At 38.2% G+C, this 23,513-nt stretch overlaps 1 protein-coding gene across 9 annotated transcripts in view; it reads right to left on the bottom strand.

Moving 5' to 3' along the window:
• ATG7 (autophagy related 7) overlaps positions 1-22,102 on the bottom strand; it is a 96,445-nt gene extending 74,343 nt beyond the window's left edge. For 7 of the 9 annotated variants that reach the window (XM_048957857.1, XM_048957852.1, XM_048957854.1 and 4 more), the window contains exons 1-17: positions 21,991-22,102; positions 19,093-19,309; positions 18,802-18,856; positions 17,234-17,351; positions 16,036-16,113; positions 15,400-15,516; positions 13,702-13,851; positions 12,879-12,967; positions 11,687-11,808; positions 10,660-10,750; positions 8,113-8,257; positions 7,379-7,537; positions 5,991-6,185; positions 3,534-3,737; positions 3,179-3,294; positions 2,372-2,447; positions 824-904 (exon numbers count right to left, since the gene is read on the bottom strand). In XM_048957857.1, the coding sequence (XP_048813814.1) occupies positions 824-904; positions 2,372-2,447; positions 3,179-3,294; positions 3,534-3,737; positions 5,991-6,185; positions 7,379-7,537; positions 8,113-8,257; positions 10,660-10,750; positions 11,687-11,808; positions 12,879-12,967; positions 13,702-13,851; positions 15,400-15,516; positions 16,036-16,113; positions 17,234-17,351; positions 18,802-18,856; positions 19,093-19,270 (1,974 nt within the window). In that variant the 5' untranslated portion in view covers positions 19,271-19,309; positions 21,991-22,102. Of the gene's footprint in view, positions 1-823; positions 905-2,371; positions 2,448-3,178; positions 3,295-3,533; positions 3,738-5,990; positions 6,186-7,378; positions 7,538-8,112; positions 8,258-10,659; positions 10,751-11,686; positions 11,809-12,878; positions 12,968-13,701; positions 13,852-15,399; positions 15,517-16,035; positions 16,114-16,972; positions 17,056-17,233; positions 17,352-18,801; positions 18,857-19,092; positions 19,310-21,990 lie in introns of those variants that run through there. The other 2 variants (XM_048957853.1, XM_048957862.1) reach the window with 2 other exon arrangements.
• Positions 22,103-23,513: the final 1,411 nt, after the last annotated feature.

Genomic DNA, 23,513 nt, shown 5'->3' with positions numbered 1-23,513 from the left:
AAAGCTAACTAAATTAATGGCACTTGCAAGCAGGCCAAATAATGAGTCAAAACTTCTGAATCTTCATATCGAGTTATCCCAAAGCTTTTGAGCCTTCCACTACATAGCCATAGAAAACCTGCCAGAAGGACTTTTCAAGGCCACAATACAGGAAAACAATCCAAGACTAAAAAGGAGGCCTCACACAGACACATTTAGTGAGCTGCCCCAGTGTTCTGGCAGGACATAGGTCAGATTCTAGCAACAGCTGTAAATCCATTAGGTGACTCAGGACTGTCAACGCTAGCATCAAAATGAAACAGTTTTCTTAATAAAGAAATGTTACTGAAGTTGTTTAGTTTTTTTTTTTTGACATGTTCTTTGTATGTTGTTTCATACCATAAAATACAAATTTAGACAATACATTTGTAATGATACTAAATTCAAGGCAGGTAAATTTAAGTTTATTCACTGGGCACCAAAAATAGTTTCTTAAAAAAACAGAACCAATTTTATTCCCTGCTATAAAGCTACAAACATTTACCAGTATTTACACGACAAAACATTGCAGAAATGCACTGTCCCTAATCTGCTGGGAGGTTTTTTTTCCAGTTGTGAGCAAAATCTTTGTTGAGATGCTAATAGGTTGTGTCAAAAAAACAAAACAAAACCAGAAAGCAGCTAAAAAAAGAATACAAGGGCAACAGATCTTTAGCTAAAGTGAGAACACAGATTCCAAGCCTTAAGAAAATGTCAAACATAAAGCAGATTATAACATCTTATAAGTGACCAAGAGCAAAGCCATTCTGTACACAGACCAAGTACAACAAAAACTCAGACTTACTTTGGGGGAACAGGCTGTGCACTTATCAAATGCCAAACTGACTGGAAGAACATTATCAAATCTTGATAAAAAACCACGGATCTGGAAGGTGAAAAAAATTACAACTATAAAAAACAGGTTTCCAGAATGTTATGAGTTGGACATAATTATAGCTATTCTTTATATTTTTACTGAATATTTAGGGTAATACAGTTGAATACAGCGAAGATCACCACTAAGAGCTGTATTAAATTTATAACTGCATATAAATATATGCACTTCTATATAGAAATAATGATACAACTATCTGAGCACCAGATTATTTAAAGATAGAGGCACAGCACCACCTGGCGTTTGAGCTATCAGACTGCAAAACTAAGTGACAAGTCGTGGTGTAAGAAGTTAAATCATTTCAGATTATACGTTAGAGGTGGATAAAGTTAACTGCTGCTCATTCCTAGATTTTGCTATTGATACAACACGCTAACATGCGATTTTAAAATTCTAGACCATTTCTTGTAACAGTATTTGCAGAACCACCCCCTACGTCCACTGTAACAAGCAAAACCAAAAAACTCCATGTGTGTGAGGAGACAAACTCCTGAAAGTGACCTGGAGAGGCTCCAATTAACAGAAAGGACCACAAGCGAACCTCAAGGACCCCACTTCATGTGATGATCCCCATGTTACTGCTTACTACACAACATTATAACAAAAACAGACCAGTTTTACTTATTGCTGTGATTACTTGGAGATCACAAAAAAAAAAAAACACAGCAGCACTTTTAGGTTTTTCCTGAATCAAAATTCATCTTGAACACACAAAAAGCTAACAGAACTCCAAAATTCCACTTACTTGAGAATAAAAATGGTTTTTGTTGGTGTTTTTTTTTTTGTTTTTTTTTTTTTTTTTTTTAAACTCAGAGTAAAACATGAATAAGCAATACAAAGCAAGAGGAGCATAGAACTTCAAATACCCAGTGATACATTCCAGGGTATATGATTACATTAAGTTCAGTAGATAGCTTTTTTAAAGACCCTGTCAATATAACTAATGAAGTCAGTCTATCCATCACTGTGAAAAATGGTATCCTAAACACAAATTTATAGCTGCAGCTTGGGATCAGTACATCATAAATACTTCTGTGCTGCATCAGAAAATCATGGGTATTTTAGAGAACTGTAACAGTTTGAGTTGGTTGGGTCTGATTTTTTTTCTTTAATCTGTACTAGGGTTGAAAAGAAGAATATGAGCAACTTTGAGATGCTCATTCTTAGCTCTGATGAGTAAAAAGCAGAGGTTGTAATATTCATGCTGCCTGCTAGTGGCTCTGTCTCCAAATAAATTCCTGGTAAGTAGGCAGTGTTGGGATAGAAGCACTGCCAGCAACACTATAACCTTGGCTTGCATTACTCTTAATTATTCTTAATGCAAATATGTAGACTCAGTCCCTTCTGGGAATGGAATCAGGTCAGCATACAGTACATTTTTAAGGAGGCAAGCTGTGATGTGTGTCTTATATCAGTACCAAGATTTTAGATGAAATCATTTTCTCACAGATTTCTTACCTGATGAGGAACAAGCCCAAGAGAAGTAGGTGGCTCATTCATTCTATCATCACTACTGCTGGCCACAGCATAACCACTGACAAAAATTCAAGAAGGAAAATTAGAACAAGACAACATACTGAACAGTCAAAGTTTCCAGTAAGCTACAAGGCATTTCATTTCAGCTTGCAATTTAGAATCTGGAAAGTAAGCTATCTGGAAAGTTTGCTTCACAGTAACTAAGCTCCAGCACGGGAATACAAAAATCTTCAGAACCAGTCAGACACTTGTAAGTCACTTGCATTCAAATTTTAATTCACTTCCTCTTTCACTGCTTTCAAAGACAGAAAATAAACCTAAATTTCAGATTAGAAAACTCCATAGACATTTGTGCATCACATGCACTTAGTTTTAATTATGATTTTGAAGTATTTAGCTTATCTTAACGCCTTTCTTGTGACAAAAGTAGTTATGACAGCTCATCATTACACTCAAATGCTCTCTTGAGTAAGGGATCTATTCACAGAAAACACTTTCTTTTGAAATATTCTCAATACTTTCATACCTTTAAAGTCAGACAAAAAAAAACTTGCCAATCTCCAAGACAAAACTTCGATTTGATCATTTAGTTCTCTCTTAAATACCATTACACTACAGTAAAACATAATACATGATCCATACATCACATTAATTTATAGGCAACATAATGCATTACAGAACTCCCCTACTTAATGCATAGCCCCTCCTTCTTCTCCCAAAAGATTATATAAAGTAACTCATTTCTCAAGGAACATCTCTTAAACACCACTCCTCTCTGAAATGACTCACCCTTCTGGATGCTGTAAAACAGAAACCATTAATTCCACTGCAAGAGCTCCGGCTATCATGGCTAATCCAGGTCGACTGACTGTACACTGCTGATCCAGTGTTCGATCCCTGGTGGACTAGAAAGAGATATAATTTTAAATAAGTGATTTTGCTGTTCTTCTAAACAATATATCTTTAGTGACTTGCAATTCATTTCATTTTTGTTTTTTAACTTCCAAATAAAAGATAAACTATTTCTTAATCCTGTGCAAATCAATGTAAGAGGAATCCTTGATGAAATGCTATTTAAAGGAAATAAAAATTCAATTCAACAAGAGATACACAATGGTCACCATTTGCATAACACTGTACTCACATCCCCTGGTGCCACGACATCATTGCAGAAATAGCAGCCCAGCTTGTAGCCAGGGATATTTGAAAAGAGCGACGAGCCCAAAAGGTCAGAAGGACCAGGGGCAGTGCTGAAACATGCATTGCCAGTTTCTTGCTGTTTGGGTTTCTTCAGTCCATGTCTCATAACGACAAATGTGTCAAACCCCAGGGCAGCATTGATGACCAGCTATGGACAATATAGAGAACAAACCTGAAGTGAGCCAAAAGGAGAGGGGGAAAAAAGACCACATGGTTTTCTTCACTGTAAATATTATACAGAAAAGCCCACACAATCTTTAGTCAGATGAATAACCTAATAACTACCTATTTATCATCCTAGCCGTAACAAAACCCAGATTTTCTGATATGTGGCAAATCCCAGTGGTCAAGCATTAAAAGAACATAAAGTGTTTCAGAACATTTTTTTCCTTTCTTTCTGGGAACTGATAAAAATGACTTCTTTTTTTTGCACAAATTTAGGCATGGCTGTAGACAACACCAGAACACAAACTCCAAAAGCAGGTTCTAGTTTGCATTTGAAGCCAACTTCAAGCCAACACACAGCTTCTCACTTAAGCGACTGAAATTGCTAAGCACTGATTTGAATCAACATCCCCGTATTTATATTTGGCCTAATATTCATACATTAATTAGTACTGCTGTTGGAATAACTTGTTATTTCCAGCTCAGTTTATTCCTAAGTTTGCTGCATAATCTGTACCAAACATTGAAGCTCTCAGTGTTGAAATATTCCAAATGCCACTTAAATACAACAGTGATGATCAAGAATAACTTTTCTTGTCCTTTGAGATACCATAAGCAATCTGTTCACTTCACTGTGGTCTGAAATAACTCCTATGTGACAAAGCAACACATCTGTTATTCAAAAAACTCTTTGCTCAGTGAGGAAAGCATGTAATTATTACTTATGGTCTTCATATGTATCTGTTTAGTCACATGGGGAGTAAAAGCAGCCATGATATAAAATTACTTTGTCATCATTTTCCCATTTTTCTTCAGTATGAGAAGTGTTGGGAGTAATCTGAAGTTCTATATGAAAAATAAGCAGATACTGAGAAAGTTCTGTTGTGACCAGAATATCATAAAGTCATCCTTAAAGTAGTAGATTTTACCAAGATACAAAGGAAAATAACAGAAATAATGACTCTAGCAAGTAAAATATAAAAGATAATACATTGCTTAACGTGCAGATATTTTCAGATAGAAAATTTGAGTACAACACTTCATCATTCCTCTCTCTTACAAACAGGAATTTATAAAGACAAGACTTTGAGGAAGCTCTCAAGAATTAGCCACGTTAACTTAATAATTTTTTAAGATCTTCCTTGGCATTCCAAATAATTTCTGAATATCCATTTTCATTCTGATTGTAGTTTATTCTTTTCTCAACCGAATCTTCTCACTGCAATACTGGAAGCATTGGCTCAGCACAACAGTTTATTTTCCAAAAAAGTAATGACAAAAAAAAAACAAAGTTAACTTTTGGCCAGAAAAAACCCCACTGACATGCTTTTTAAATTCAGAAAGCACATTCCCATTTTTCATTTTCGGGATTTTGAAAGAGTGACATTTGAATGTTTTCAGTCCTCCTTACTTGTCTTAGTTTCACCAACATTTATACAGTTGCTTGCTAAGCAGTGCTGCACAGAGTCAAGGCTGTTCTCAGGATGAGGACAGCTGACTTAAACTGGCCAAAGGAATACTCCATACCTTATTATATCAAATGAAAGGAGTTTTGAAGGGGGTGGGAGTTGGTGTCTTCCTCTTCCACTGCTCAGGGTGCTAGCTGGGCATTGGCTGGGGGTGCTGAGCTATTGCTTGTGCATCACTTGTTACATAGGAATATATTTATACAAATAAATAGTTTTTACTTTTTAATTTATAATATTTACACATAAAATATCCTCTCTTTTCTCTATCTTAGTAAATAGTTTTAACTCAATCCATGAGTTCTAATTGTTTTTTATACACACTCTTCTCCATCCCATTGGGAAAGGGAGTAAGTATGCAAATGACTGTGTGGTGCTGGACCACCTGCTGGGTTAAACCACACTACTCTGCTTCTCTTACATGAAATTACATTTGGAGATTCTTAAAGGACACTGAGGAGAGAAGACCCTAAGCAACATGCTGTAATTTGGTCCCAGACCAAACAATCATTTGGATCAGATAGCTTTCAGAGGTACCTTCTGATGTGTATCATCCCACGTTTCAGGTTTCTACTTTTTCCCTTCAACATTCTCTTTTTGTCATATACAGAATCTTTGAGGTTACAGAAAACAAGAGAAATTTCTGTATAGTCGTAACAAGCTGGTCATTCATTTTGCTTTCCCATACAGTTCTTTAGGTATACACAGCTGATTTATATGCAACAGCTGAAATGCAGTGATAAGATTATTAGCAATATTTGCTACAATACCTTCCTCTTGCTGGCTGCAATAACAGCAGGAAGCCATCGACTCTCTCTAGTGTCCATTAGTAGGAAAACAACATCATGAGCATCAATAAGCTCTTCAAGTGTAGCCACATCCTTCCGAGCCTGTGCCATTGTTACTTCTGAAAAATTCACTGGATGGCCTGGCATAGGGATGCTCATGTTATAGCCTTCTGAATTCTGGATGGAGGCAGAGAAAAACAGCAGCATGTTAAAACAAACTTTTGGCTTAACAGAATTATTCTAAAGTGCTACGGTTTGGCAGAAAGGCAACTTCACTCTTTGCATCTCTCATCAGGAGGCTTGTTAGGTCTAGCAAATCAGCTCCAGAAGACAGCTGAACTGCTTCTAGTCCCAAAGGGAACAAACAATGATGAAGCAAGCAGACAGGTCTTGCTCACAATTAAGATTGTGTTGTTAAGTTATACAAAATCATTATCCTGGATTATCTTTGCAGCTACTTGACACACAACTACTAGATTTCTCTGATACCAACTACCAACTCTGAGCAATAACTCTTATTTATCATATTGTAACATTCTTCTCTCTAAACAATAGTCTTGAGTGATTTTCATGTAATTCATGTAATTAAATCCATATGCGACCTTTATATATAAGGAAGTAACTTCTGAGGCTTGTGACTCCAGGCTTTGGATAACTGCAGGCTTCCACTACACAGCCACTCAAAAAGCTTGTTCCTGTTGCAGAATCAAATATTTCTGTAACTGAGTATCACCAAGAAACAGTGGTACTGTAGCACAACAAGGTTAAAATCTGTGAGGTGTTACATACTCTTTCATGACTTATCAGAAGTTCTGGAAGTGAAATGCCTAGCATATTTTCATATTAAAGATCATTGTTTGATAATCCAACATTCATTGAACAATTGCTTAGTACTAGTACTGACATTCAAAGTAATGGTAACAATAGGATCATCACAGATAAAAGCAACACAAAAACAGAGCAATCCTCGGGTCAAACTAAATGAACCTCAAATCTCTGGAATGGATCTTCTGTAAAGCTTGTTCATAACACTAACCACCAGGAGCATAACCAGTCTGTGTTTCACTATCTAGAGATCAACAGCACTCTGATTAGTAACATAGTCAGGGGTATTTTAAATACAGAATTGCAGAGTAAATATGCACTACCCATTTACTTGTTCATGTCAGTGGTCAAGATACTGCTTGTTAGTTAAGCTCTGCCAAGCATAACCACTCTATCAAAGGCAATCTCAATTCCAAAGCAAAAAAAATACAGTTGATGGGTCTGCTACCACATCAACACGAAGGTCTTAATAATGATAAAATAAACTCTGCACAGTTAAAGTCACTACTGCTCTCTTATTAGGAGATTTTAAATATTGATCTTACCACTCCTGGGAAGATTTTCTGAAGTCTTTCTGCAGCTGCAAGTGCCTTAGGCTTCCCACCACTGAGACAGTCTTCAAATTCATACAGCGGCTGTCGCACTGGGTTGGAGTATGAAATCCTTGCGTTGTCAACAAATGTAATCTTCCTGACTCCCCAACCCTAAGCAAGAAACTAATTAATATATTAAATACAATAGGTTTAGTCAAACAATTTCGAGTCTCCAATGACAGAAACTTAAAAGGCACTTTGCTCAATTTTTCTACAAAGATCAGCTTTTGAAGCTATTCACAGCAATGGCTCTGTACTTGCACTTAATTAAGAGAACAGGTAACTTCATCTGTCTAAATTTATTACTCTGCAGTAACCCCTCAAAACTTCATTAAGTGAGATGTGGTAAGGATTCTTGGAAGTAAGGATCAACACAGCTACTTCCCATGCTTCATTGTGAATTTGATTTTATAAGCTTGTCTATTTGTTCCAGAATTTTTCAATGCTTTAAATGTAAATTCAGTATCTATTCTTATCATGCTAAGTTTCTCTTACTGTTCTACTATAAGCAGAACTCCAAGCCATTTCCATTCCCTACAGATGTTCCCTGCAATTTATAATGTAAATTATAATGCATACATTAATAGACAGGACTACAACTTTTTCCTTATGTGCCATGGCAGCTGCTCAAAAAGTGGTAGAACTATTGATAAACAGCAGATTTTTATGATTAACTCAAGACTTACCATCAAAGTCCTTGCCACACTACAACCCAGCGTACCAGCTCCTAGCAGCAGACACTTGGCAGACACAATTTTTTCCAAATCAAGAGTAGGGACCAACCGCCAGCACATCAATTTCAAATTAAGATCCACCGATGATTCTGCTAACCTATACCACAAAATAAATAGTAACACTGATGAATATTATGGGGTTTTGTTTTTCTTTATTTTTTTTTCCCCAAACAAAGCAAAGGCCTATTTCAACTGTTTGGGTTTTTTTTTTCCCCAAAAGGAAAGAAAGAAGTGGAATAGACCATTCCCTCAAGGCACATGCCAGTAGTTCTCATAACACCTTCTCCTTCTCACCTTGATTTCAGCTGCCTTTTGCCTTTCTCTCAATTTTGCTGTTCGTGACAACAGAGCTGTGTTTTTATTTGGTCTCCTAAGTTATTATTCTGGATCTCTATTTTTCCTATTCAGGTCAAACTCACTAACTCTGAGATCTACTGTTCTACCATTCCATTATATGAAGGCATTTGGGTGCAACAAGAATATACAACTTGTGGAGAAGAATGGGCCAAGAGAAGGGACTGCTTTATTTTCCTAATAAGAAATGGAAATTATTAGGCTGACATATCTAATTTCAGCTTTTCCTTCAGCAAAAGAATGTACATAAAACATTGTTACATATATAGAGGGAATAAAGGAATACTTGTACTTTCCTGTGAAGAGTGAAGCATATCTCAGCTTAGAACAGAATATATCATGCCAGCAAGAGCATCAATACACTGCCTAAACAATTCAACATGTTAAATAATGTGAAAGAATTAGTTTGAAATGCTCATCTCCACTTAAGGTGGAGATCAAAAGACATTTGAAACAACTTTCTCTGTTGTTCATCCACTTGTGAGACAACACAATGCTATGTTCCGAAGAGAACTAGCTATAAATTCTTCTAACCGTTCTGCCATTGAGATATTTGGGTGCATACATAACACAATTACTCTTTTGCCAGATTGCTTACTAGCTATTAAATATACCAGATATATTCTTTGAAACTTTCTCTTGTAAGGAATGTGTTGGCTAAACATCTCTTAACAACGTTCTTGTAAAAACTCTGCACTGCTTAAAAAAGAACAGCAAATCACTACCATAACAACCATAGGAGAAGTCTGCAAGCAATGAACAAGAGCCTGCATGCTGTGCTCATCAAGATCTGCACCAGCAGAGATGATCCACTGTTTCATAGCTGCTGTGATGGCATTATTGCTAGGAGAACATTGGCCACATTGACCATATTTCATCAGCCTGAATATATCTATTATCTGTTCAGGTTGTCTTCTCTGGCCCGATTCCGTAAGTTCAAGCCTTCAGCTTAGTCAGCATGGTGATGCAGCCATCAGAGATGATGCTTTACCAGGGTTCCAGAAAATCTGGAAGGATCACCACTTTACTTTATCTGCCACTCCAGGGACTGATGTTTTGACTTTGGTTCAAAATGGTGACACCAAATCTCACCAGTAAGAATGCAATCCAGCCTCATAAGTCCTGAGAAACATGTATATGGTGTTCTTCCTGTTCCTGAGCAAGTACTTATGGGATCCACCTGGCACAAACTTTATGATATTTTAACATTACCACCACTGCTTCCAACACACTGAAGATGTTATTCAGTTCTGTAAGCAGTTCCCTGGTCATAATCTGCCAATTCACATGGATGAGTTGATTAAGACACAGCTGTGGTTTTATGATTCTTGGTTATCGGTGTTCCACATCATAACATCATGTAGTACATGGGGAGTTAAAGACCTAATGCTCCAGTTCTGAGTACCTGCTCGAGAAGTAACACATCCCCCACAGGACTGTTTGCTGTTCTGTTACCATTTCTAGTCAGAGCAAAATATAAAAGACATTCACAAGTCACCTGACCTTCCCTTTTGATCTCAGCAACACGTGAGCTCCCTAGATCATCTCACCTCACCATCAGAGTAAGGCCTTCAGCTTTCAGACACTCATTTGATTTATTAGCTCCAATTCTATTTATATTATACTATTGTACGTTGCATTCCTTGCATTCCGATTTCTAATTTAGTAAATTAGTTTGTTTTTCTTCAGATTGTTGCTGCTGTTCTTTTAGGCCCATCTCTCTACCCTATTTCCCTTTCACACTGCTGTCAAAACTGCAGAAACATACCACACACAGCTTGACTGCAATAACCACCACCTTTGGTCTCCATAAATGTTCAGCAAGCATCAATAAATGTTAGTGGATGCCATTTTTCTACATGGAAGAATTCAGCTATACCCCCCTGCTCCATATATGCTTCCACATAAGCTAGAGTCACAAACTGCAGAAATGTCCGTTGTTTACAGTGCACTCTGCTCTAACAAGATGCAAATCCGCACTAGAACCAAAGATCACACAATATGTATATTACTGCATAATCTTCAAAACATTTAGTGTATGCGTCACTGCCTTGATTGAGAGAATTCTTGCATTCCACATTTCAACTTGTTATCACTAAAACCCAAGAAAAGAAACTACAGAAATTCAGAAAATGAAAACCAAACCTTTTTGGATCCATACACTCACTGAGATTGACCACCCTTGGACCCATGCCTCCCTTCTGGTTTTTCTCCCATCCAACAGCTTTTGGACAATCTGTTTCATGAAGAAAGAAGGAAAAAGAAATCAAACCCTTAATACCACAGGATAGGAAAAGAAAATTCTGTTTGATTTAAACTTAGTGGAAAAAAATAAAGCCTTTAGGGAAACAAGCTGCATCTTAATCTAGTTTATGCAGCTACGCAAGTGTTGCTGGATTTAATACCAGATGCCTAATGTGCTGCTTTTGCCTGCTTAGCTTGCTTTATACCTAAGGTGGAAATATCATCATTCCTTACCAAGCCTAGTGATCCTGAATGTCAAACAGATCAGCATGTTTAGCTCTCAGTAAATTCAGAATTCGCTACTAAGTTTCATGTAGTTCAATCACCTCATCATGATCCCTAGGCTCTATCTGTAAATTCAGTAGAGAATTACACATGCTATTTCTACAATAATTAAACACTTCACAGCTATTGCACGTAAAGCACCCAGAACTTCTTAGGCAAGGTAGAAAAAGAGTTCAGATTGTTCAGCAGACAGAAATTTAGTCTGTCTTTGTTCTAATGTGACAAACTGATTGCTTTAAAATACATCTGTCTACCTCATAATGGGACTGAATTCCACTGTTTTATAAGTAAACAGAAAAATACGCACAGATTCACTATCATAAGCATTTGCAGAGGGACCATGTAGAAATTTAAGACTTTTTAAAACCACTTTATATAAGATACTATAAATTGCTACCTGACTTCCATATCTCCACAATAACTTTTTCCTCAGATGTTCTCCTTAAATTCTGCAAATCCTGTTACTAATTCAATAAGGAAGCCTATTCAGCCTTGTTTTTTAAAGAACATTCAAATAATTTTCAATTTATTTGAAATAACTTAGTGTAAGCAGTGATTTCACCGTGTTGCTTTTCCTATCTTCATGGTGACTGGGGAGAAAGAAACAGAAAAGGGATTTATTTTCCTCTTTTAAATGGGTTACCTGGGCCAAATGCTCCTTGTGGAAGTTTTATTTCAAAGATAATGCTGTGTGTTATGTCTCTCACCCCTTGTATGGTCCTGTCTCTGAAGCAGAGCACTTCAATTGATTGGAGAATATTGCCCCTGGCAATTAAAAAAAACATACACAGAGACATGAATTTTTTTTTCCCCCATAAAAAAGGAACTTATTTTAACTCTCCTACACAAAGTTTCAGTCTTTTGTAGATTCTGACTAAGTGGAACACTACTGCTCTCACTGGCTATAAACACAGTTGTTTAGCACATGTAAACGATCACACTCTGCTGAGACAACTCCAATGAACTGACACTAAACAGTATTTCCTCTGTCACTTATTCAGTGCTGCTGGACAAACCATATCAGAAAACATATCAAGCAACATGACATATACCTGCACTTCTCCCCAAGGCAAAAGTAAGAATTATTTTTAGTTCTTGATGTAATAACCTTGTTCCCCCTCACAATTCAAGTCCAAAAGTCAAAGAATTAGAGCTTCAGTGCCTAAAAACCAACGAACCTTAGAATGTATAAAGCACTCTGGGTACTTATACATCCTTCAGTCCAGAAAATTCTGTACCTGAGCTTTTCTCCTTCCTGATTTGCTTCCCTGAAACTGCTTCTAGCATTTGTGTTACTGAAGCTGCTTGCAATAGCAGGCAAAGTATCGTTAGGAATACCAGTAATCATGGACAGGAAAATAATGACTTGCCCAATCGATGACCAGAGTCTCTGGCTAAAGAACACTCCTTCTCAGGAAGTGGCCTTTATCCAGATGATGTCCTCACTTTGGAGGCTGGCCCTTAGATGAACCCAGGGATGGGTGGACCCAGGGTCCGCTCCTGGTCACACAGGAAGCACAAGTGAACCACCTGCACCTGTGCTTCCTGGGCCAGCCACCCCCTTCACCAGGTGCCATGCCATAACAGTTCCACTACAACAGTAACATGCAAATCCAGAATCACTGAACACAAGGAATGTTGAAGTTAAAACTAGCTGGTTTTTGCCTTTTTTGTGGGTTTTTATTTATTTTCCTTCATATATTTTTTTTGCATACTTTTGAGACTAAAGTTAAGCTTCAGGTGTATGATGCAAATAAATTGCCATGGATGAAAAAATGCTTCATTTGATACAAATCAATAGCATATGTCTCTGTGGAAAATAATAAAAGAGATACCATTTATGTGATGCCAAGATCAGGAAATTTCGCAGTGGCCATCCTGGATAGTGAGATAAATTACACGGATCATAAACTCCAACTGTCACCTGCAAATGAAAGTGCTCTGAGAAGTCATCTATCAATACTGATACTCAGTTCACACTAAAGCTTACCTGGCATTTTTAATGCAGAACATTTGTACACAGAATGACTACATACATATTTTACATACGTTTTCTGCATGGTCCCACTAGATTTCAGTAAAACATTTGCTAGAGCTTTTTCACTTCAGCTTCTTCATGAGCATTCACACATTTCACTACAGTATATTAGCTTGCTTTAAATAAGGCATTGTGAGGAAAGCCCAATAACAGAAGCCTTATTCCTTAAACAAAATTCTGCATCGATTTTGGGATGACCCCAAACTGAAAGGGGTCAATCCAGCATGAAATAACAGGAGAAAAAAAACAATATAAAAATAACGCATGAAGCCAACCCTTCAAGATGAGATATAATATATAAGGAACTGGATGTTCTGTCTCATCTTCAACCGGTGTAATACCAAGCACTTAAACTTGACTACTTTACATTCAGATACATTAATTTGATTACAACTTGGCCCATTACAACAGCCCACTAATTTGATACAACTTGGCTTCTGGATAAGGATGTAGACGCCTAACTCTTGACACAGAAGTCAAGCCAAGCTGTCAGTCATCAGCTGTTTACCCAGTGCATTTATTGGCCAACAAGTGTGCCCAATTCAGTATTACATGTATGTTTCAAATCACTTGTAAATTAAGTACGTGCAGGCTATAAACAGATGCAAAATACTCATTACCTTTCCCTCTTGGTCTTGAAAGAAACCATCCCATTTTTTGAGCGGAGATACAACCACTGAATTGTCATGATACTTGATTAAAAAATAAGGAAAGGCTGTAACCCCTTCTGACTGGCAAAGTTCATCATACGCTTTCTGAAGTGCTTGAATCTAAAAGCAAAAAGAATTGAAAGAGTTGTAATGCTCCTATAAGGAAACACTGACATGTATCCTTACGCTCCGTCTCTGGAAGCGTTCAAAGCCAGGCCAGAGCATTCTGTGATTCATTCTATGATTCGGTGCAATTGCTACAGAATTCAGGAATGCTATCTCACCTAAGTTATTACAGAATACAGCATATTCAGAAATTTTAAAGTCTATTATTACCACAATAATAGATTAAAAAGTGAGTTGCTAAAGCTGCAATTGTCAACACAAATTTGAAGCAGGTACACTGTAACCATTGCAGCAAACTGATCTACCAACAGAAAAAAAAAAAAACAGAACAATAAAATGAAAGCTCATTCTAATAGTCACAACAGCTTGATGAGCAAGTAAGTCTACCCCCTCTATTATTAGCAAAAGTTCTCTGATTTGTTTCCAAAGTAGAAGACCTGTACTCTTGCAGTCTTGTGTGCTGGCAAACATTAATTACACTGTAACACCATAGAGACTTCACCACTCTGTTTATTTTGGCATCCATTTCCAATATTCAGCCAAATTTTCTGGAAAATGACAACACTGTTACAGTGTTTATGACTACGGAAGTAACATAAGGGCATTCTGGGAATGAGGCAAGTATTTTCCACTGGAGAAAAAAAGAACTGAAAACTGTTTCTCATGGACTACTACAACATCAAAAAAACACTCCATGTTTCACATCAACTTCTGTCACAGTCAAAAAAGGTATTTGGAAAATTTGACTTTTGTCCTCTCACAATGAAATAAGAAACAAACTGCAAAACATTGTCAGATGCTCTAAAAAACTATTCCCTATCAACATTTTTCTTGTCAAATCATACATTTTATTAAGAATTTTGTCATTTCTCCTGATCACTCATAGAACGTTCCTTTTAAAACCTTTCATTAAACAATGGTCAGTTTCAAAAATACTGTGTAGCAAATGGACAGATAAATACGATGGAAAAGGCATTACAACAAAGGTGCAATGACAGAAGGACCAGCACAATAGAAAGGTGCTATAAAAGAAAGGAAGAAGATTGCTCACCTGGATCAGAAGATTCCAGGTTCACAGGGGAAAGCTTCACCAAGGAGGGATCTCCAGAAAGAGATCCATCCCCAGTGGCAGTCAGCCCCTCAATAAGGTCTCAGTCTAAGAGAGGTGCAGCCAGGCTCCAGCCCTTCCAGTCACACAGCTGAATTGCCTTCACCTGTGCTCCCAGGGTCTTTTGCCCAGGTGCTCAATCAGTGGTTCAGGCCATGATTCAGAAGTTCCCATACACACAGCCATGTAACTACCTCCCCTCAAGAGCTGTCTGCCATGCCTGCATCTAACTTAAGGCTGAGGCAATGTTAAGGTGAAAGATTTTGTACAGGAAAAAAAAAAAAGGGGTAAACTACAAGTGAGAATAAGAAAAGAGAAGATTTTAAAAAGGAATTAGATTTGAAAATCCAGTACATGCTAATAAAAACACTAAGCTTTATGGCAAGAAATCTACTCAGTGCTACAGAGTTCATAACACTTGGTATTTAGAATACCTGATTTAAAGAGAACCGGTCACCAAGACACACTGGTTTCTGAACTATATGTATTCCATCAGGGAAGCAGAGAGCAGGGTAGCAAAACCAGTAATAGAAATGATATTTTTTCAGATCCTTGGAAAAAAAACAAAAACAAAAAACCAAGATTAGATAACAAACAAATTAAGGGAAATTTCTATTTGTACTAACCATAGTTCTTATTTGATAAGTCACTGTCATGAACTGAAAGAAAACCGCGCATACTAGACTTCTTTCCTCTACATACCCTTCTAATCAGGACTTCAGCAGACAATTTGTATACAATACTTCAGCATTAGAGCTTTGTGCACTAAAATTGCAAATATGTTAAATGTGAGAGCTGCTCTGCTTTTACTAATACTTGTAAGGCAGTCATATTCAGATACATTTTGCAATCTGAGAAGGTACCTGCATTTTTTAAAGAATATACTACAAAATCTTTTACATGTGTACATGAGAATGGCCTCAGAATTTTTTTAAATGTTCTGAGATATTTTAAAATGTCTGAGAATGACCCTGATAACGTGAATATGGTATTACAAATACACAAGTTCTCCTAAGAAGAAATTACTACATTTCCATTTCAATGCTCTGAGACACGTTATCATTACTCACTGCGAATGTCAACAGCAGGAACCTGTTCAAGAGCAGAGGGTTTTCAAGTGCAGCTCCAGATTTTATTGATTCCCATATCTGTAATTGATAGTTGAGACAAAAAAGGAGGGAAAGGACTGAGAAACAGAAAAAGAGTATAAGACCTCTAAGAGTTCCTCAACTCTCTGAACACAGTTAAAGTAACTGCATTGTGCCTGTCATTAATTGGAAGTACTACACCACACCAGGCCTTGAGTGAAGATATACATGAAAGCTTTGTTACCCACAGACAGCAGGCAGCCAATAAATCTAATCCAAGGAATCAAAGACCAGTCAAAGTATAGCACCTCAAAAATAAAAAGGTTGCCTTTGTTAGACTTCCTCTTCTCCCTAAGCCATGACATTTAAATTAGTTGGTTACAGAACAAGCAGATAAGCTCCTTCCTTTGGCAGTCACCTTTCTCTTGCCTTATCTCAAACTTCTGGCTGTTTCCCATCACTTTGTCATATTGATAGATGGACTGCAGTAATTCAGTTTAAACTAGACACTTCCTGATTTCTGGATGCTGTAACAAATCAAAAACTGGATCTATAGAATGCAAGTCACTAGCAGCTCTAGTACACACTGCATTTAAAACACAGCTTTGTAGAAGCCTGAAAAAAAAGATCTCCAAGCATAATTATCAACTTGCTATTCTCTTGCGAAGAACAGTAAAAAAGCAAGTATCAAACTCCCACCATAATAAGTTAAATCCAAACCACATGGGTGAATTTGGACAGACTCTCTAATATTTGGGTCAGAGACTGTAAAGCAATTCACTGGCTATTTCCAAACCATCTCTTTACCAATGTAACAATCAGAAAGATCAACCCAATGGAATGGTGATACAGAAGGTGTAATGACAAAGGGACTAGTGTGAATGAAAATGCGTTACAAAAGGAAAGGAAAAGTGCTCGCCCATGTCTGAAGATCTGGGCTCACAGCGAAAACCCCACAAGGAAGAGGTCTCCTACCAGAGGTCCTTCCCCAGTGGCAGTCAGCCCTTCAATGAGGTCTAAGAGAGGTGCAGCCAGGCTCCACCCCTTTCTGTCTCACAGCTGAATTGCCTTCACCTGTGCTCCCAGGGCTCATCAGACCCCTTCCCCAGGTGCTCAATCAGTGGCTCAGGCTTTGACTCAACAATTACCATTCAACCAGCTGATTTGATTTTAACATTACCTCATTTGCTTCTTTTTCCAAAAGTGATTTTTTATCACAGGACTTGAAAGCCTCAAAAGTGTTGGTATTATACAATGTTCCAAAAGCAGGACAGCAACGTGCTGGTATTGCAGCATTCCTGAATTAAAAAAAAAGAACACTGGGAATTGTGTATTAACATCTTCAGCATGATCAATAGTAGTAACAATTGCTCTCCTATGGGGAAAAATTGTCCAGAAACTGGAAAACAATGAGGCATAGTAACAAAAGCTAATGAAAGCAACACTGAAAACATTTTTCTGATCATAATGCTTTGTTAAATATGGATTGTTATAAGAACCTGTGGAAGAGAGCATCCACATTATGCTTTCAAAATGCATGAGGAATCTGGGTTTTTCTAGCAAGGCAGTACTGAATTAGGTTGAAGGAAAACTTTTAAAAAAATGAATTCAAACAAACAATTAATGATAAATGTGATTTACACTAAGAAAGAATTAAGACTGAACTTTACACGTCAATACTTCATACACATAAAGAAATACTCAGTTAAAAAAACTAAGTTGAAAAGGACACCATAAAGGAAGTCTAATCTGGACAGATGCCTGAGTGTCTTTCCTAGTTTGTAACATCAGCTGGATTTGTAGCTGGATTATTTTCCATTATTTTATAATGGAAAATTTTTTGTAGCTAATTTTATAGACCTGATTAATTTAACTCCTTTAACATCATTCTTCCAAACTGATCATTTTGATGTTTCCATATCACAGCCTTCTTCCAAATGCACTTTGCTGAAAACACTTTCAGTATAACATCAAGAAGTTCTTAGATAAAAATGTGTCCTGTGAAATTATCTCAAAAAACACTATGCCTTGCTAGAACTCCTAATATCCTGAGAAGGTAGAGGAATTCGCTTCTGAGATCCTAACTTTGTGATCCATCAACTAAAAAAAAAAAAAAAAGCACTGACTATGAAGGCATTTATCCAGATCCTATGTTAGTTATACTAATTTAGGCAATTAACTCAAAGTGAAAACTGGATGGAAAATAAAAGATTTCCTCTCATCTCACTTTTGTTGTGTACACAGAACAACTTTGTTCTAGCTTCACCTTGGGAGTAAAAGCAAAATTAGGAAATTTCAGTCAAAGGTTAAATATTGCTTTCAAAGATATTACAATGTAACAACCAGGATTGTAAAAGCTATTTTGAGATTTTAATTCTAAGGAAGAATATTTAGTTTATAAAGATATTAAGAAAGCTTTAACCAGAAATCAGATGACTAAAATCATTATTTAGACAAAAGTGTCTATGAAATGTGGGAAAAAAGGGTATTATATAAACACATATAAACACTAAGTGAAACTGAGACTTGTCAGTGTATTTTAAGCTTGACCCTTCAGATGAATACACTGCTTCAAAAACAGGGAGTAGTACTCCAAGGCACAAATACTCTTTCTGCAGTTATAAAGTTCATGAGAAAGTGAATTGATCTCTTATAGAACTTTTCCAAGTCATACTTGGGAAAGCATTACTGTTATGCAAGGAAAGCTTCTCCACATATGAATTAGGGTAAAGCATAATACATACTTACATGTCAAAGGCACTAAATTCCAACGTCAAACGAGCTGGGAAACCTGATGGATCGCCTGGCCAAAAAGAAGCAACATGCATCTTTTAAACTACAATACATATGTTTTAAAGTTAGAGAAACTAATCTAGGGTTATAAGACACCCATGGACACACCAGAATTCCCACCTCATTCAGCAGTGCTCCTAATCCTAGCAATGTCTCAGCAAAATACCTTATACACGTTAAATGAATATTTAGAGGAACAACAGGAGAAACCCAAACTACTAAGAGAGACATTCAGTTTCTACCTACCATTGTAGTAGTACCCTTTGATAACCTTTGGAGTCTCATCTAATCGGTACTCGTTGAGCTTCTTCTGGGTTAGTTCATGCCAGAATCCTACGTTCAAGGCACTACTGAAGGGGGCAAACTGCAGCTTCGAACTTCCAGGATCCACAGGATGGTGGGACTCATTGCTGACTGCTGCCATGATTGTAGTTCACTATTAAACATACAGGCAAAGAGAATTCTGTAAAAGCAGATAAGCTATATGAGTATATTCTGCAATGACCATGTCACACTTAACTACTTCAAGTTTCTTTTAAATACACTTCATGTAGTATGTATATAAAGTATGTACTACACACACTTGATGTGAAGTATAAAAAACTGTTACTCCTTGAAAAATTTAAGAAGCTTGGTGCAATGAAAACAGCTTTCACAGATTTTCTTCATGCTTTTTGGAACAGGGGAAAAGAAAACGATGTTTTTAATTTCTTAATGACTGCCAAACCAAATGACCAGCTTCTTCTTTGAAAGAATTTCTCAAATTAATCAGAAAGACACAGTAACATTTTTCCTTTCACAATATTTCCTCAAGCAAATTATTTGGACGTAATCCATGTTACTGTTTCTAAGAGTACAGACAAGATCTCCTTTTCCTACCTTAAAGACTTTCCTTATTTCTGGGTAAATTGTGAAATGTATTTTTCTGTTACACATTTGATGTGTTCCATCATGGTAGATACATGGTTCTGTCACAACGTCTTCTTTTAAACAGAGTAGGCGACATTTCTTCTTGCTTAATTTCACTTTATTTTCCTTTTTTTTTTTTCCCCAGTTTTTATTTTTAATAACTAGAATTTGTGATATCATAAATTTTTCACAGCTTGTTTAAAAATACCTTCTCATATCACTTCTATTAGCATAAGGAAAGTTTTCTTGAAAACTTGACTATACAGTGGCTGTACAGAGTAGAGCTAGCAGCATGGCATTTCCTGATCATTTTAATAAGACTTGCTTTTCTTGCACTTAAGATGTAGAAGTCACATATACTTACGTATTAATAACCAGCTAGTTTAAATTTCACTACTAAATAAATAAATATTAAACCCTACAGCATTTATTTTTCAAGAAAAAATACTAGAAAAAAAATACAGATTGCTCATCATAAGACAAGCAAACAGTCATGCGTCACAAAGGCACTAGCAACAACTGAGTCAGGTTGCAATGCATGTCATGCCAAAATGCCTATAATAAAACTTTTAATGAGAGTTTTGATTAGGCAGCTAGTGAAACCAATCCATAAACACTCTCTTCTCCTCCTACTGGTTTGTTGTCAGAAGCAAGTTCAAGAAAGTATTAATTAGCACTTTTTCCAATTTATAACAAAAAGCAACATGAAGTCAATGCCTACTCCACCAGATAAGCTTTATTATAACAAGAGATCTACTCATTTTTAATTATTTGTTCTTTTTCAGCCTTTGGAATAAGCTTTCATTTTATCCTCCTTCTCCATTTTATTTAACTACAGGTACGTGACACACCCAAGAAACTGTACTGGCAAATATTTTAAATGACCGAGAACCCAGACGCCAACGCCAAGCAGCCACGTACCATGAGCTGAAAATACTAGCCTAAAAGCATCCAGTGCAAATGAACTTCAAGACCCTACTTAATTCCACTATTCCTGTACCTAAAGAGCTGTTGTTAAGAAACACTATGCTATATATGTGTAAACAGAATAGACAATCATTTCTGATCTACTGACACTTTTGAAAATATAATTTTATGCATTTGCATGCAAATACTCAAGTGCTTTCTTATACAAGATCAGTACGTTAAATTTTGTGCAACAAGTTACATTTAAATGTGTTGTAGGTACATTTTGTAGAACTTGCAGATAGAAACCCATGGCTTCTAACAGTCACAAGGAGAATGTAAGGAATAAAGAGACATCAGAAATATGGAATTTCACAAGAGTTCAGCTGCAAAGTGAGCTTGAAGCAAGAAAGTTTACCAATACCCTTTAGAGATAACTCCTGAGTTCTGTAACTGACAGGAAATCTACCAAGTGCAATGAGCAACAACAGCCAGAAAAAAAGTACAAGTTCTTGCATCTGCTGTTAAACATACAGGTATTCAGATGAGTCTAATTGCAAAATATGTCCAGAAAACCACAGAGCAGCTGTTTCAGTAACACCTGTCCTGTCCTTGAGGGAGGACGTAATCTGCCATAAGAACACGATTAGCAGTTACATATCCTCTGGAACCATCATGATGTTACAGGTTTTAAACCAGATTCACAAAAACTCCTTAAAACCCACATTTTCTATAAAACCCCACTCTGTGTTACAGAATAGAGAATATTCTGAAGACCTCCTTTCTATGAGCAAAGGCAAAGCACTACCTAAGGTGCTTTTTCAGAATAGCTGAGCCAGACATTGAACTTATCTGATGCTTGTTATCAAGCCTATTTTTGGAGCACGGAAAGCTTTCCCTATTTCTAGGATCACAGCAGGGTTGGGTTGGAAGGCACCTCGCAGTCCTCAGCCCTGCTGTGGGCTGGCTGCCCCCCAGCTCGGCTGCCCAGGGCTCCTCCACGGCCTGGGGCACCTCCAGGAAATATTACTACCGTCTCGTCTTGGAGACGAGCTGCCCCGCCAGCTGCCAGCCTTAAGCGCGGCAGGCGCCGCCCGCACAGCCCCGCAAAGGAACGCCGCCTCCTCACTGCGGCACCGCAAGGGACGAACTCCCTCCCGCCCTCCGTGACAGAACCCTAACTCCCGGCTCTGGAAGCGAGACCAGCCCGGAGCACGGCGAGCTCGGGGTACGCAGCCGGGAGCCTGAAGGCAGCAGACGCCCTCAGTGCCCCTCAGCCACCGCCGCCTCCTCACACCAGACGGTCCCCAACCGCGCACGGCCGCTCACCGGCTCCAGCGCGCAGTACTTCCGGCATTACCAGCTGACGCGAAGCGTGACGGTGCCGTACCTCTATCACGTGACGAGGAGGGCGGGAAGGGAGCGGGCGTGCGGCGGAGCAGCGTCCATTGCGCACGCGCCCGACCGTTGGCTCCGCCTGAGGCGGGAATGTCAGTCAGCGCAGCGCTGCTCCCTTGTGGCGGCGCGGCGTGGTGCGGGGTAGTGCCCGCGGCAGCCCAGCCCAAACCCATTCTGAAGGTTCTTTTCTGTGCTGTCCAGAGTGCACTCGCTGTAACAACTGCATGAATAGGCGAGAAGATACAAAGTGTGCTCGCTTTACGGCTCGTGAAGTAATACGGACTTACAACCCACCTTCTCCTCCTCTGCGGTTATGACTGTTAGACCATCCTGCACAAGGAAGCTATGCTTTGAGTAGGTGCTGATGTGCTGGTGAAGCGTTGAAGGATTCCAGATTTATCAAGCATATTTAGTCAGCTAAATCATACGAATGATAAATGATATAAAAGCATGCTGGCTGAATACTGGAGACGTTCCCAGTTTTATGTCAGCAAATGTCCTCAGCCCAGGTATGCCATCTGTGACACTTGGTGCTGCAGCTGTTGCCATTATATGTAGTCCCTAACATGATATAGGCATTGTTTCTGAAGCCTTTACCTTCAATGAGACTGGCAAGAGAAGTAATCTAAGCAAGGAATGGATTCAATGGGTGGTCAATAAGCTTCTTAAAACCCAGATTTTGGGCACGGAAAGCCATGCTCAACAGGTAGAAAAAACAGCCACCAGCAGGTTATTGGTTTTTCAGGCAGGTTGAGACCTGTGCTGGTAATGTTTAACACCCCTATTACCAGGCTGGATGACACCACAGTGAGGGCAGCAGCTGAAGTGCTGCAGGACTGGGCTCTGCGAGGAGCCTCAACACCCTGCTGTGGCTGAGAGGAGCTCACCAAGGCCAGCAAGGACACGTCAAATGGGAAATCTGCACCTGGAAGAGACTAACTGTGCATGCCACCAGCTACATCACTGTGAGCTGGGGACTCCCTGGATGGCAGCTTTGCAGGAGTTAAATAATACAGAGAATGAAACATATACTAGATGGCAGGATCCACTTACAAATTGCACCCCTCCTTTAATAAACTGGCATGCCACTTCGTACTTGACACAGAATCCCACAGTTCTTCTCATTTCCCTCTAGATGTCCTCACTGACACAAAGAAACGTGGAAGGGTGAGTGTATTTTTCTGCTTCTTAAAATTGGTTGCTCTAACCACACCCTCAACAAAGTAGAACTTCAGTCCAACAAATTCATTATGTCCACTTAAAACTGTGAGTCCTCTGACCTTGATTATTAACTGGAAAATGTTGAAAATATTTGCAGGAAACCACGCCTGGAGGCTTGGCCCCACGTGGCAGTAGGTTTCTTCATTCCTTACCCTGATTTGCTTTTCTCTGCTTCTCAGTAGAAGAAACTGATAAATCCTGTTACATACTTTGCTAATTGGAAGCTTAAGACA

This window comes from Lagopus muta, chromosome 11, assembly GCF_023343835.1.
Source record: "Lagopus muta isolate bLagMut1 chromosome 11, bLagMut1 primary, whole genome shotgun sequence".
Taxonomy (NCBI): domain Eukaryota; kingdom Metazoa; phylum Chordata; class Aves; order Galliformes; family Phasianidae; genus Lagopus; species Lagopus muta.
Note: the sequence above shows the minus strand (reverse complement) of the source record. Positions and strands in the feature narration are given on the sequence as shown.